Genomic DNA, 13,219 nt, shown 5'->3' with positions numbered 1-13,219 from the left:
TTGGTCATACTGGTGTGGACTGCAATCACACATAGGCCAATTTAGGAAGGACAACTTCCTAAAGGTGTCGGAGGTTATGGGGAGAAGGCCGGAGAATGGGGTTAGGAGGGAGAGATAGATCAGCCATGATTGAATGGTGGAGTAGACTAGATGGGTCCAATGGTCTAATTCTACTCCTATTCCTTATGAACTATTTCCTTCTGTAAAGTGCAGAAGTTATCCAAGACGAGTCTTTACCTCATCACAATTTGAAGATTTAAGAAAACCCACCTGATTTGAAGTGGTTCTTGAAGCGGTTTGCTAGAACTCAAAGAATTATTCTCTATATCAAGACAAAACCATGGCCTTACCTTCATTTTGGAGAAATCAAAGTCTAATGGAAATACATTCTGCACAATTATTCCCTTGTTTATATTAGTAAGCAGATTTAAGGCCCTGGTACATTCTACTGCTCGCTGAAGTACCTGCAAATCAAGTTTAAAAAAAAGAAATGTTATTTTTAAGTTGTTACAGAACATTAAACAATGTTAGCAATTGAAGTAGAAAAACCTGGTATCACAAAATGCTGGAGTAACTCAGCAGGTCAGGCAGCATCTTGGAGAGAAGGAATGGGTGACGTTTCGGGTCGAGACCCTTCTTCAGACTGATTGTTTCTTCCTTAGTGAAGACAGATCCGAACTCTTCTGCCATTTCCTTTGTACCAGCATCTACAGTTATTTTCCTACCACATCAGTCTGATGAAGGGTCTCCACCTGAAACGTCACCCATTCCTTCTCTCCAAGATGCTGCCTGACCTGCTGAGTTACTCCAGCATTTTGTGATACCTTCGATTTGTACCAGCATCTGCAGTTATTTTCCTACACAAGTAGGAAAACCTGATCAAATACCATCAATGATTACCCTATTCCATGCTATTATTGACGGAATTAAATTATGGACTTGGGCAGAGACAAAATTAATGAGGGGCACCTCCAGGTTTGGACTTAAGTAGTTATCCTAGAATTGTGATGTCTAGGCCCGCAATGACCTGATAATACCAATCAGTTTATGGCACAGAACACAAAGGCTAAAAAGATTAGAAAAATGACAGTGGTAAGCCTTTATTATTTATCAAATGAACATAAAATGATGGTAGAGGGAGGAAAGTAGCAGGAGGGGAGGGGAAGAGGAGAGTCCAGATGGGGCACAGAAGACATGAGGGAGAGCAGGGTGAACACAAAGAAAAGGGGTGGGGAGGGGGGTGAATGTAGTGGGACGTTACCTAAAATTCAGTGTTCATACTATGGGGATGTAAGCTACCCAAGAGGAATTTGAGGTGCTGGTGTTCCTCACTAGCAATGGAGCAGGCCTAGGACAGAAAGGTCAGTAAGGAATGGAAAGGGGAGTTTAAATGGTTAGCAACCAGTAGGTCTTGATGGACTGAGCACAAGTATTCAGCAAAACAGTTGCCGAATCCATAGTTGGTTTTGCCAATGTAGAGGAGGCCACATTGGAACATGGTATGCAATAGATGAGGTGAGAGGAGGTGCACATGAACCTCTGTTCACCTGGAAGGCTGCTGGGTTCCCTGGATGGATGCAAGGATCTTTTTTTGTCCTTTTGTATATTTGTTCCTTGTTTCTACATTTATTATTTATCAATCCAGCTCAGTGTCTTAAAAGTATGGGTCTAATTAAGATCGTTAATTAGGATCCAGAAAATACCATTGCAAGGCTCCAGGCAAATTTGAGAATTCAAAATTGAATATGCCACTTTTCTCTTTTTATCAGACTGTTGAGATTTGCAATGGGAAATTCCTATCTCTCTTTTACAGAGGAAAAAATGTGATAAGATCTGCTGTTCATAGCATGCCATTTGATATCTATTGCACAAAAATGCAATCACAGACAGAAATGTATACTTTGCAGATTTGCAACATGCACATGCTCCAATTCCCAAGGTAAGCTTTGACAGGTAAGGACATTAGATCCAAATTTCATGAAGATCTCATTGGTTATAAGCATAATAACTGGTAAACAACATAGGCCAATATTCATGGTTTTAGAGTGAGAATTTGCAACTTACTGCAAAGCTACTTGCATCTAACACATACCAAAGCCAGTGATATCTGGGAGAATCTCCAACAGGTGTGCTGCATTACCAAGGTTATGAAAATGGTCACTGATTAGCAATTTAAACTAGCCTCCAGTTTCTGAGCTGCTGTTTTTAGTGCTCTGGCTTTAGTTTAGTCTTCCTTTATCATATATAAATAAAACAAGATGAGTCGACACTCCTACGGGATTTTTCTTCACTTAGCTAACACCACACACGTCCCTCCTCTGCGTGCACCCGCACAATGCACACACAAATTCTGCAACTTCCCTTTAATCAACACCATTTTGTTTTATCTCCGCAATAGCAAGTTTCCTGCATATCTCCAAGATAACCGTCGTTAATAAGATATGAAACTAACATTGAAAATAATGAGAAAATGGCGCATTGCATGTGGGCCTGTATCCACTTTTAAACATTTGAAATGTGGGACAGATTGCTGAAGTGTTATCATTGCTTCTCCAAGCAAAAGCCAAAGCAATAGGCGTTAAGACGACAAAACATCAGCTCTGCATTTTGAAAACACAAGGATTATTAATGTTAGGTTTTCCTGATCATTTACTTTTTTTCTTTCCCTTCAAAGGAAATGAAGGGGACAAATGTCAAGATGTATTTATTATAAGAAAATAACTGCAGATGCTGGTACAAATCGAAGGGAGGGAGTGGGGGGGAGGGGGGAGTGGGGAGTGGGGGGGGGAAGGGGGGAGGGGAGGGGAGGGGGAGGGGGAGGGGGAGGGGGAGGGGGAGGGGAGGAGAGGGTGCTGCACCAATGCAGGAGAGGTTTGGGCTAGAAGAGGATTGGCACGGTCTAGAATTTCATTAAAACACTGCTGAAAGGTTTGACCTTGGCTTCACTACAAGGGACTGGACCCAGATAACAGTGAATTTCCTGGTGACTGCATGTTGAAATACCAATTCTGTTAGTATTTAAATTAAATGATTTACTTTCTCATGTTACTCTGCTGGTTTACTATGTATTGCTCTGTGATAAACTTTAACTTTAAACAAGGTGGAAATTCTCTCGGAACATATTCAGGATTAATTGTTAATCGAAGACTAAAGTATGGTTTTAATGGACATAAAAAGCAAGGGGTGATTATGGAAATAGTTACCAGGTGATTTAATCCAAAAATAGGCCATTCATGTCTTGGTATCAAACAGCCTATAAAAGTGTTAACCCATTTGTTTTAAAGTACGGGTAATTCTGCTGCAACATGCATTTTCATAATGTGAATTGTATATAACATGTCTGAAGAATCCCCCCCACAGCAGTAATCAGAAACCATTGTCTCTCAGACAGTTTCAGCACAGGCATCACTGTAATTGAGCAGAACCGTTTCTTTTGACACTTTTGCAACCATACACCATTAAACAATGTAACTTACAACTTCCAGTCTTTTTAGCAGTAACAAAACATAATTTGTAACTCTTAAAACTCTTATATTTTTTAAATCTCGAGAAATAACTATGTGATTGGAACTATCTGAAACCCTCTAGCGTCAAATCCCATTTCCACACTAACACAATTGTTTTGATAATGGATTTATTTTGCTGTAACAAAGTTTCTCAGGAACACAATTATCGCATTATAGCAGAACTACCTGTACCTGTTTTGCGTTAGATCTCATGTTTAATTCCTTCTCAGCAGCAACATAAAAATCTATTTGATTCCAAAAGCAAGGACAATTTCATGTTACTTTACCTGGTGATTTCGGAATGGGAATTCTTTTTCTCCCTGTTTGTATGGCTTATAGTAAAGCCACTTCTCCTCCAACTGATCCAAAGTCAGCGTTGAGCTGGTGGGTAAGGTTGGTTGCTCTTCTTCAGAGCCTGTTCTGGTTTTCTCTTCAAAGTAGTAGGTTGCTGATGCTGATCCATCCCTGAAATAGAAAAAACAAAGCTTTTTTTTAAAAACAGTAGTTTCAATAAAGCTAAGATTTTATGTACTCAAATTGACTTTTGATATTCTAAATGTACATTCTTCTTCAAAACTTAATTGAAACATGAAATGCCATTAAATCAAGTTAATCCTTGACAATACATAAGAAAAATAGTAATGCACCCAGTCACAAATAGGTAACATCTGCACAAACTTACTAGAATCCTCACTTGCATACTCATTCCAAAGAAAACAAATATTACTGTAATTCTTGCCCAGACTGCCACACTGGCTGCAGTACAAATTTAACCTCTCAGTAACAATATAAAATACAATCAAAGTCACACAGAACAAATCCGTTTCCACAACAAGACACAAAGTGCTGTAGTAACTCAGTGGGTCTCACCCTATCTCCGGAGAACATGAATAGGTGACATTTCGAGTCGGGACCCTTCTTCAGACAAGAGTCAAGAGTTAAGAGTGTTTTATTGTCATATGTCCCAGATAGAACAATGAAATTCTCACTTGCAGCAGCACCACAGAATATTTAAACATAGTACACTGTAAACAATATAATAAACAAGAGAAAAAATTTCAATGTGTGTATATATGTGGGAAGGTCAGAACCTGTGATGGACTGAGCAGTGTTCACCTTTTGCAGTTTTCACTTGCTTTGTTTCCACTTTAATTTAAGCTTATGTGAAAACCTAATAAATACTTCCCGGCTATGAGGGACCCATATGGTGAATCAGCCATCCAAATTGAAGTCAGTCCAATTCCTACATGCACTCCGAGCCATCAGACTTTGTCACTACACTCTGCTGGTGGACTCCATGTGGAGAAAAATTAGCTGAGACTCCCCTGAGTGGGAGTCCTAAAAACTGTTGGAGATGTTTATAAATACGGTTTAAAGCAAGGTAGCACAGCGGTAGAGTTGCTGCTTTACAGCGAATGCAGCGCCGGAGACTCAGGTTCGATCCTGACTCCGGGTGCTGTACTGTAAGGAGTTTGTACGTTCTCCCCGTGACCTGAGTGGGTTTTCTCCGAGATCTTCGATTTCCTCCCACACTCCAAAGACGTACAGGTATGTAGGTTAATTGGCTGGGTAAATGTAAAAATTGTCCCTAGTGGGTGCAGGATAGTGTTAATGTACGGGGATCGCTGGGCGGCACGGACTTGGTGGGCCGAAAAGGCCTGTTTCCGGCTGTATATATATGATGATGATGATGATGAATACATTAGTTCAAGTTGCCAGTTAGCGTCTTCCATTAACATATTCATTTCCCTTGCCATTGTACTCTGTTGCTCGTAGAGTCCAAAAGATGCCTGTCAGTATCTATCACTTAACATACTAACTTTTAGTTCCACTACATCCCAGTTCTCGCTGACTCGCCATTAACACCTTCATTGATGTTACTTTTGTATCTTGTTACATGCGGACTGGTGATCACAGCCTTTGACTGAGACACTTCTCCCTTTGTGCAAGTAAAACTCACGGCTGATGGTCAATCATAAAGAGTCCTTGAGTCTTATTAAAGGGTCGACTTCATCTCCTGCATCCGGCTGAGAAACTGTACTGTAGGATTTGAGCCCGAATTAAAATTAAATTCTCATAATTCTTACCTCAAATTATGAGGTAAGAAGGCGGTGATTTTTTTTCTTTTATTATTTTTAACTTTAGTTTAATATTTATAGTTACATCAATGCTTTGTTTTTTTTTTACATTTTAAAATTTGAATCAATACTTCATTTAGAGCAGTTTTAAAAATGTCTCTGGACTTCAGAAGTTTAAGTTTGTCAGAAGACTAACCTCTATCCTGACTTAGCTTTCTGTCACAGGTCCTGTGGGTGAGCACCTGCATCCTATCATTACTGCGAGGCCGATTCTGGACCAGGTAAACATGGGATGTGCAGACAGAGTGCGAGAGTTTCAAGGGGTGAGTCCTGTCCAACAAGATCTGGCCAGGGACAGTGGCGCAGCAGTAGAGTTGCTGCCTTACAGTGCCAGTGAGCCGGGTTCCATCCTGACTATGGGTGCTGTCTATACGGAATTTGTACGTTCTCCCCATGACCTGCGTGGGTTTTCTCTGGGTGCTCTGGTTTCCTCCCACACTCCCAAAGATGCACAGGTCTGGAGGATAATTGGCTTTGGTAAAAATTGTAAATTGTTCCTTGTGTGTAGTGCATGCTAGTGTAATGGGGATCGTTGGTCGGCGTGGGCCGAAGGGCCTGTTTCCACTCTATCTCTAAACTAAACTACCTTTGAACTTATTCCTTTTTTATTATTGAGGTGAGGAGTTCACCAGGTGGGGAGTTACTGTGAAGGCAGTAACTCCAAATCATTGCAGGCAAATAAAAAAAATATTGAATACCCGTCCAATTAATTATCTGATGATCCGAGGTCAGGAAAAAATCTAAGGTCGCTCAGCAACCCGAATGGTATATTTGCAATCACACTTTGGTTTGCTTACCACAATACAACTGATCGAGAGTCTCACTCCACTAGTGCTGGAATACTGTGTTCATTGTCAGGATTATGACTAACAGATTAGAACAATGTGTTCAAGTTCACCATCTATATCTTTTTGGAGAAAGAGAAAAGTTGCCATAACAATCCCTCAGGCCAAAATTTCGTAATTTAATAGGAAAATAGTTTTTCACATTGGTTATCTGCTTTTAGATGTTTCCCCTGCAAAACAACACTGCCTGGAGCTTGGCACAAATCCAAATGCACCTTGCTTTGGCCGAACAGAGACAAAAACATTTTTCCCTCGCAGTTGTTGATAATACCTTGACACATTCTTGTACTCTGAACAAACACCAGGATCAAATCTGCAGACACTCCTTTGGATGGATTGTGCCTCACATTCACCCTGATTTTGAAACCCATCTAAATTACATGTAATTCAACTCCAGGCACTGCTGCCATGTGATCCTGGAAGAGCAGTGACCTGCGAGCAGCACCTAGACCTCATGCTACCAAATATTAGATTTTAAATAATGGTTTGAAAATCTCTCTGATAATCAACGATAGCCAAGATCACTTTAGATTTAAATATTGTTAAAATTTCCAAAAAAAATGTAAACAATTCTAATTAAACATAATTAAAGTAAATAAAAACACTTGTCCGTTCCATTCATGTTCAAATGAATAGTGCCATGTTAGATACATCAGAAATGGCTGATATAAAATTGAAGGGCCATATACTGATGAGTCAGACTTAGCTCTGCCCTTGCACTCAGCAGTTGAGTGCTGACAACTTTGATTTTCAGCTAATTCCTGACTTCCATGCTGCATTGCATGGGTGAAGAAGTCAGGAATGGTTTTATTTTTTATTTTTTATTTTTAGGGATACAGCACGGAAACAGGCCCTTCGGCCCAGTCCTGGCCAACCAGCGATCCCCGCACACTAACAATATCCTACACACACTAGGGACAATTAATAATTTTACCAAAGCCAATTAGCCTACAAATCTGTACGTCTTTGGAGTGTGGGAGGAAACCAGAGATCCCTGAGAAAACCCGCACAGGTCATGGGGGGAATTTACAAACTCCGTACAGGCAGCGCTTGTAGTCAGGATCGGACCCGGATCTCTGGCGCTGTACACACTGGCTACGCAACCATGCTCATGGTTTATTTCTGAACTGCTGGCAAAATGTTGGTCATTGCAACCCTTTGTTTCAGTTGTGTCTACTGCCACTCAGTATCCCATCAACAGAGGGTTCTAAAGGCTGCAACAATATTAGATTGTATGTTAAACAGGAAACAATTGCACTATCTAAATGTCTTCATTCTAAGTTTTGGTTTTAAACATACATCGAAATAAAACTTTAAATTCTGTTGGAAGGTAGACTTTTTCTACAACTGCATTACTAGATAAGTCAATGTTTCATACACATCATATTAAGATTCATTCCACTCTCTACGATCAGGAGAGAAAGAAGAAGATTGATGCAATAAATATTACTATTCAGAGATAAAGATCATGTGGTATTATAATAATAATGTTCAGCTCAAACAACTTTAAATATAATTGGGTTAATGGAGTTCAGCTTTGCTTAAAATGTATGCAGGGATTCTCCTTATCTTCTGTAGTAACTTTAATGGAACTGAACAAAGGACCTGGAATACTGTGTGCAGTTTTGGTCTCCAAATTTGAGGAAGGATATTCTTGCTATCGAGGGCGTGCAGCGTAGGTTTACTAGGTTAATTCCCGGAATGGCGGGACTATCATATGTTGAAAGACTGGAGCGACTAGGCTTGTATACACTGGAATTTAGAAGGATGAGAGGGGATCTTATCGAAACATATAAAATTATTAAGGGGTTGGACACGTTAGAGGCAGGAAACATGTTCCCAATGTTGGGGGAGTCCAGAACAAGGGGCCACAGTTTAAAAATAAGGGGTAGGCCATTTAGAACTGAGATGAGGAAAAACTTTTTCAGTCAGAGAGTTGTAAATCTGTGGAATTCTCTGCCTCAGAAGGCAGTGGAGGCCAATTCTCTGAATGCATTCAAGAGAGAGCTGGATAGAGCTCTTAAGGATAGCGGAGTCAGGGGGTATGGGGAGAAGGCAGGAACGGGGTACTGATTGAGAATGATCAGCCATGATCACATTGAATGGCGGTGCTGGCTCGAAGGACCGAATGGCCTCCTCCTGCACCTATTGTCTATTGTCTAAAAGGTGGCAGTCAAGTTGCTCCTTGTTCTTTCCATTAATTCTGTAGTAGTGGATTGGAAAACGTTTTACAGCCGTATTAAACTTTGGTTTGGCCACATTTGAGTAGTGTGCAATTCAGCACACCCTTTGGCCTTCTGAGGAACCAATATGATGTTAGGAGAGCGAGACCTGTAATTTGGTAAAGCCCTCAAGACATTAGAAAACCCTGTTCTTTTGGAAAGCAGAGTCATGGACTACCTACAGCAGGCATCCCAAAAGCACTGGAGAATCATCACCAACATGGTCTATGTAAAATACGTCGTCCACAGACAGGAGAAGCAAATAAACATTTGGTTACTTCTCAGCATCCAATCTTAGTAAACATTCCCAGCATGGGGGCCTTAACAATTCAGTTAACTTAGTTGGACAGGCATGTTGTTTGCGGCTTAATATCCGGCTGCTGAAGTAGATCCCAACATTTGTCACGGCAAGAAATTTACAGGTGCGTAAAGGAAGTGCTTTAAGAATGTTTTGAAAGCTGCTTTGAAAAATATTTTAACACCCCACAAGCTGGTGGGAATCTCTGGCCTGTGACCATTCAAAATGAAGGAGCATTTGATGAATGGAGAACTTAGTGTGAGCTAGTGTGAACAGCAGAAAGAAACAGAAGCTTCTCATCTACCCACCCCATCAGCCCCTGCCCCCCCCCCCACCCAAAGCAGATTCTGCAGGTCACAAATGGGCCTCATCAGGCACCTCAGAACTCCACATCTGCAGAATAGAATAACTTTATTTGTCATTCAAAACAAGTTTGAACGAAATTTAGTTACCATGCAGTCACAACACTAAAAAAACGCAAAACACACAACCACATAATTCAACACAAACATCCATCACAGTGACTCTCCTCCAGGCACCTTCACACGGCGATGCAAGGTAAAAAAAAGTCTTATCTCCTTCTTGCTTTTTCACCCGCGGTCGGGCAGTCAAAACTGCTGCGTCGAGGTGATCGAGGCTCCCGACTCTGACGCCCCCGCCGGGCGATTGAAGATCCCGCAGCCGATTTTTAAGCCGCGCCAGACGATGAAAAGTCCTGCGAACGGCGCGTCGAGGCGATTGAGGCTCCCAACCCTGAAGTCCCTGCCGGGCGATGGAAGATCCTGCGGTCGATTCCAAGCCACGCCGGACGACGAAAAGCTCCGAGAACGGGCCGACCCAAGGCCCACGATTCTGGGTGGACGTAGACGCTGCCGCTGGAGCCCCCGAAACTCGGTCGCCATCTAGGGACCCGCGAGCTCCCGACCGCACTGTCCACAGGGCCCGCAGCCGAAGCCTCCGAAGTCAGCCAGCTCCGTGATGGTAAGTAAGTCTGGAGGAGGCCAGCTCCGTTGCTAGGCCGCAGCACGAACGGAGCTGCGACCCGGAAAAAAGGTCACATCTCCGTTGAAGAAGATTAAAAAAAATTCCCCCCCCCCATAATACACAACTAAAAGTAAACTGTAACATACAACTAACATTAAAAACAAGACAAAAAGGAAAAGATAAACGGACCGCAGGCTGCTAGGGCAGTGCCGCCACATCCGGGATGCAGTGGACACAAAGTCAACCTCGATCCTAAGGGACTGCCCAAGATGAACTTTCAAAATCATCCAAAAGGATACCACTGAAGAACACTGAAGAATGTTATTTCCCCACTATGTTTCTGTAGGCAGCAATAGCCAGAGAGATTGGGTGTACCCCATAGAATATGACCCATGGTTACTCGATAAAGAATCTGGAACAGCCTTTCTTTCACTTGTGTGAAATTTCAACAACTTAATAATGACACAGATCACATGTGTTCCAGCAATATGTTTAATCAAATAAAAATATTGAGCATGCTTGACAAATAATGGACAGTTGGATAAATCAAGCAAATCTGCCTATCTTTATCTTGTCAATAAATGAGTTAACCCACCAGAAACTACAGTGGTGGGCATCAAAGATGGCCAGTTTTTCATTATTTATAAGTAACCTCTGTGCTACCGAGGGGTGGGGGCACATTCTTGGAAAAGGGTCTGTATTATGATATTCTACAATGAGAGTTGATAAAAAATTAATTGTGTTGATTTATTTATTTGCCCTTTAGCCTCTCCCCCTTGACCTCCCCACACACAAAATGACTGGAGAGCGCATTCTATTCTATACCTCAAAAGTTTGGGTGACGACTCGTGAATTCTGCAAGGGCAAATTTCCGTAAAACTCGAACTCTCGAACTGAAAATGTTTGAAAACAGGCATTAAACATTCACCTCGAACTGCAAAGTGCCATACATTCCAGTTAGTACAGACACTGTTTTAACTATTGTGTGCCACTCCACCATTGCCTCAAATTGATGACCTTGTAGTTCTATTGTTGTCCAGATGCACTTGCTATCTATTATTCCAGAACAATCTGTGTATACAAGACAACTAATTTAAGCATCGTTGAGGTTTAATGCATTTTTCTAGCTGTTTTTTCAGTGAACCGTGAAATTGCCTGTCCCCTTAATAACACCACACATCAACATCAGCAAAATAGTCCAGCTAGAAAATCAAACAAAATTGTTTTTCTTGTTTTCTTTTTGATTCTTTAAGAAAAATTATCCTGAATATGATTTTAAAAAATACACAATTTATAAATAACTAGACCAAACCTCTCCTGCATTGGTGCAGCACCCTCTCCTCCCCCCCATCCCCCCATCTTCCCTCCCCCCCACGCCATCCCCCTCAACCCTCCTTATCCTCCCTCCACCCCCCCCACCCTCCCCTGGAAATAGATTTAAACTTTAAAATGTGAATAACTTAAAAAATATAACACAAATTTCAATAAAACTTCTTCCATTAGCACCAAAGGGACGACGGCGAGTAAGGTGGGCAAATGTAGGTTGGCACAGGGTGAACGATACAATGAAATGTATTTGACAAGACAACGGGCCACCTCAGCAGTAATATTCCAAGGATAAATAAGATTAAAATGGCATTAATAAGGTAAAACGACAATATTAAAATAATCAACATATATGATGTGAAATGTGTTTATGAGTTCAGACGCCTGATGGCCGAAACTATTCTTAAGTCTGGTGGTACATGCAGCCATACTCCTGTATCGTCTGCCTAATGGTAACAAGGAGGACAGCCTGCGTGCTGGGTGGCTGTGGTTCTTGATGATGCTGCGTGCCTTTCGCAGGCACCGCCGGTAGAAAATGTCCTGAATGGCGTGGAAACAGTTGCCAGTGATGTGCTGTGCCATCTTCACCACTCTCTGTAGTGATTTGTGGCTGTGAGCAGAACAGTTCCCGTACCAGACTGTAATGCAGCCCGTCAGCAGGCTCTCGATGGTGCATCTGTAGAAGTTTGTGAGGATGCTGGCGTTCATGCCAAACTTCCTCAGTCTTCTCAGGAAAAAGAGCCGCTGGTGGGCCTTCTTTGTTATTGTGTCCGTGTGCAGTGTCCAGGAAAGGTCCTCAGTGATGTGCACACCGAGGAACTTAAAGCTGCTGACCCCTTTCAACCTCAGCATCACCGATGTGGACGGGGAAGTGTCCACTCCCCCGCTGCCTCCTGTAGTCCACGATCATCTCTTTAGTTTTGCTGACATTGAGAGAGAGGTTATTTTCCTGGCACCAGCTGTTTAGTGCCTTTACCTCCTCTGTAGGCCGTCTCATTGTTGTCTGTGATGAGGCCCAAGATGGTCGTGTCGTCAGCAAGCTTTAAGATGATGTTGGAGCTGTGCTTAGCAATACAGTCGTGCGTGAACAGGGAGTACAGGAGAGGACTGAGCACATTGCCCTGTGGTGCGCCTGTGTTGAGGATCAGTGGGGAAGAGCTGTGGCTGCCAATTCTCACCACCTGGGGCCTGCCCGTCAGGAAATCGAATATCCTTCCGCAGATGGAGGTCTCCAGTCCAAGATCAAGGAGCTTGGGGACGAGTTTTGAGGGAATAATAGTGTTGAATGCTGAGCTGTAGTCAATAAAGAGCATTCTCACATATGTATTTCCTTTGTCCAGGTGGGTGAGCGCAGTATGTATTGCCATGGCGATGGCATCGTCCGTGGCCCTGTTTGGTCTGTATGCAAACTGAAGAGGGTCCAAGGTGTCAGGGAGAGAGGAGCAGATGTGAGTTTTGACTAGTCGCTCGAAGCACTTCATGATGACTGATGTCAGTGCGACAGGACGGTAGTCATTTAAACAGGAGGTTACTGGTTTCTTTGGAACAGAAACGATGATGGATGCTTTGAAGGAGGTGGGAACCACAGACTAACTTAGAGAGAGGTTGTAGATGTTGGTGAACACCTCTACCAGTTGATCAGCACACGCTCTGAGGGCCCCGCCCTGGAATACCATCCGGCCCTGGAGCTTTGCGGTCATTGACCTTTTTGAAGGACCGCCTCATGTCTGCCGTTTGTAAGGACAGTGTGGTAGTCCCCCTGCACACCTGTGGACTCATGGTGGGCGCTGTGTTGTCTGCATCGAACCGGGCGTAAAAGGTGTTAAGCTCGTCCGAGAGCGATGCGGTAGGCTGAACAGTTCTCCTGTTTTTCCCTTTGTAGTCTGTGACGCAGCGTAAT

At 42.6% G+C, this 13,219-nt stretch overlaps 1 protein-coding gene across 2 annotated transcripts in view; it reads right to left on the bottom strand.

Moving 5' to 3' along the window:
* pla2g7 (phospholipase A2, group VII (platelet-activating factor acetylhydrolase, plasma)) overlaps positions 1-13,219 on the bottom strand; it is a 54,572-nt gene that overhangs the window by 15,831 nt on the left and 25,522 nt on the right. For both annotated transcript variants that reach the window (XM_078400112.1, XM_078400113.1), the window contains exons 6-7: positions 3,794-3,971; positions 351-464 (exon numbers count right to left, since the gene is read on the bottom strand). In XM_078400112.1, the coding sequence (XP_078256238.1) occupies positions 351-464; positions 3,794-3,971 (292 nt within the window). The remainder of the gene's footprint in view (positions 1-350; positions 465-3,793; positions 3,972-13,219) is intronic.

The sequence above is a fragment of the Rhinoraja longicauda genome, chromosome 5 (genome assembly GCF_053455715.1).
Source record: "Rhinoraja longicauda isolate Sanriku21f chromosome 5, sRhiLon1.1, whole genome shotgun sequence".
NCBI classification, from domain to species: Eukaryota; Metazoa; Chordata; class Chondrichthyes; order Rajiformes; family Arhynchobatidae; genus Rhinoraja; species Rhinoraja longicauda.
This window is presented reverse-complemented; position numbering and strand designations above follow the sequence as displayed.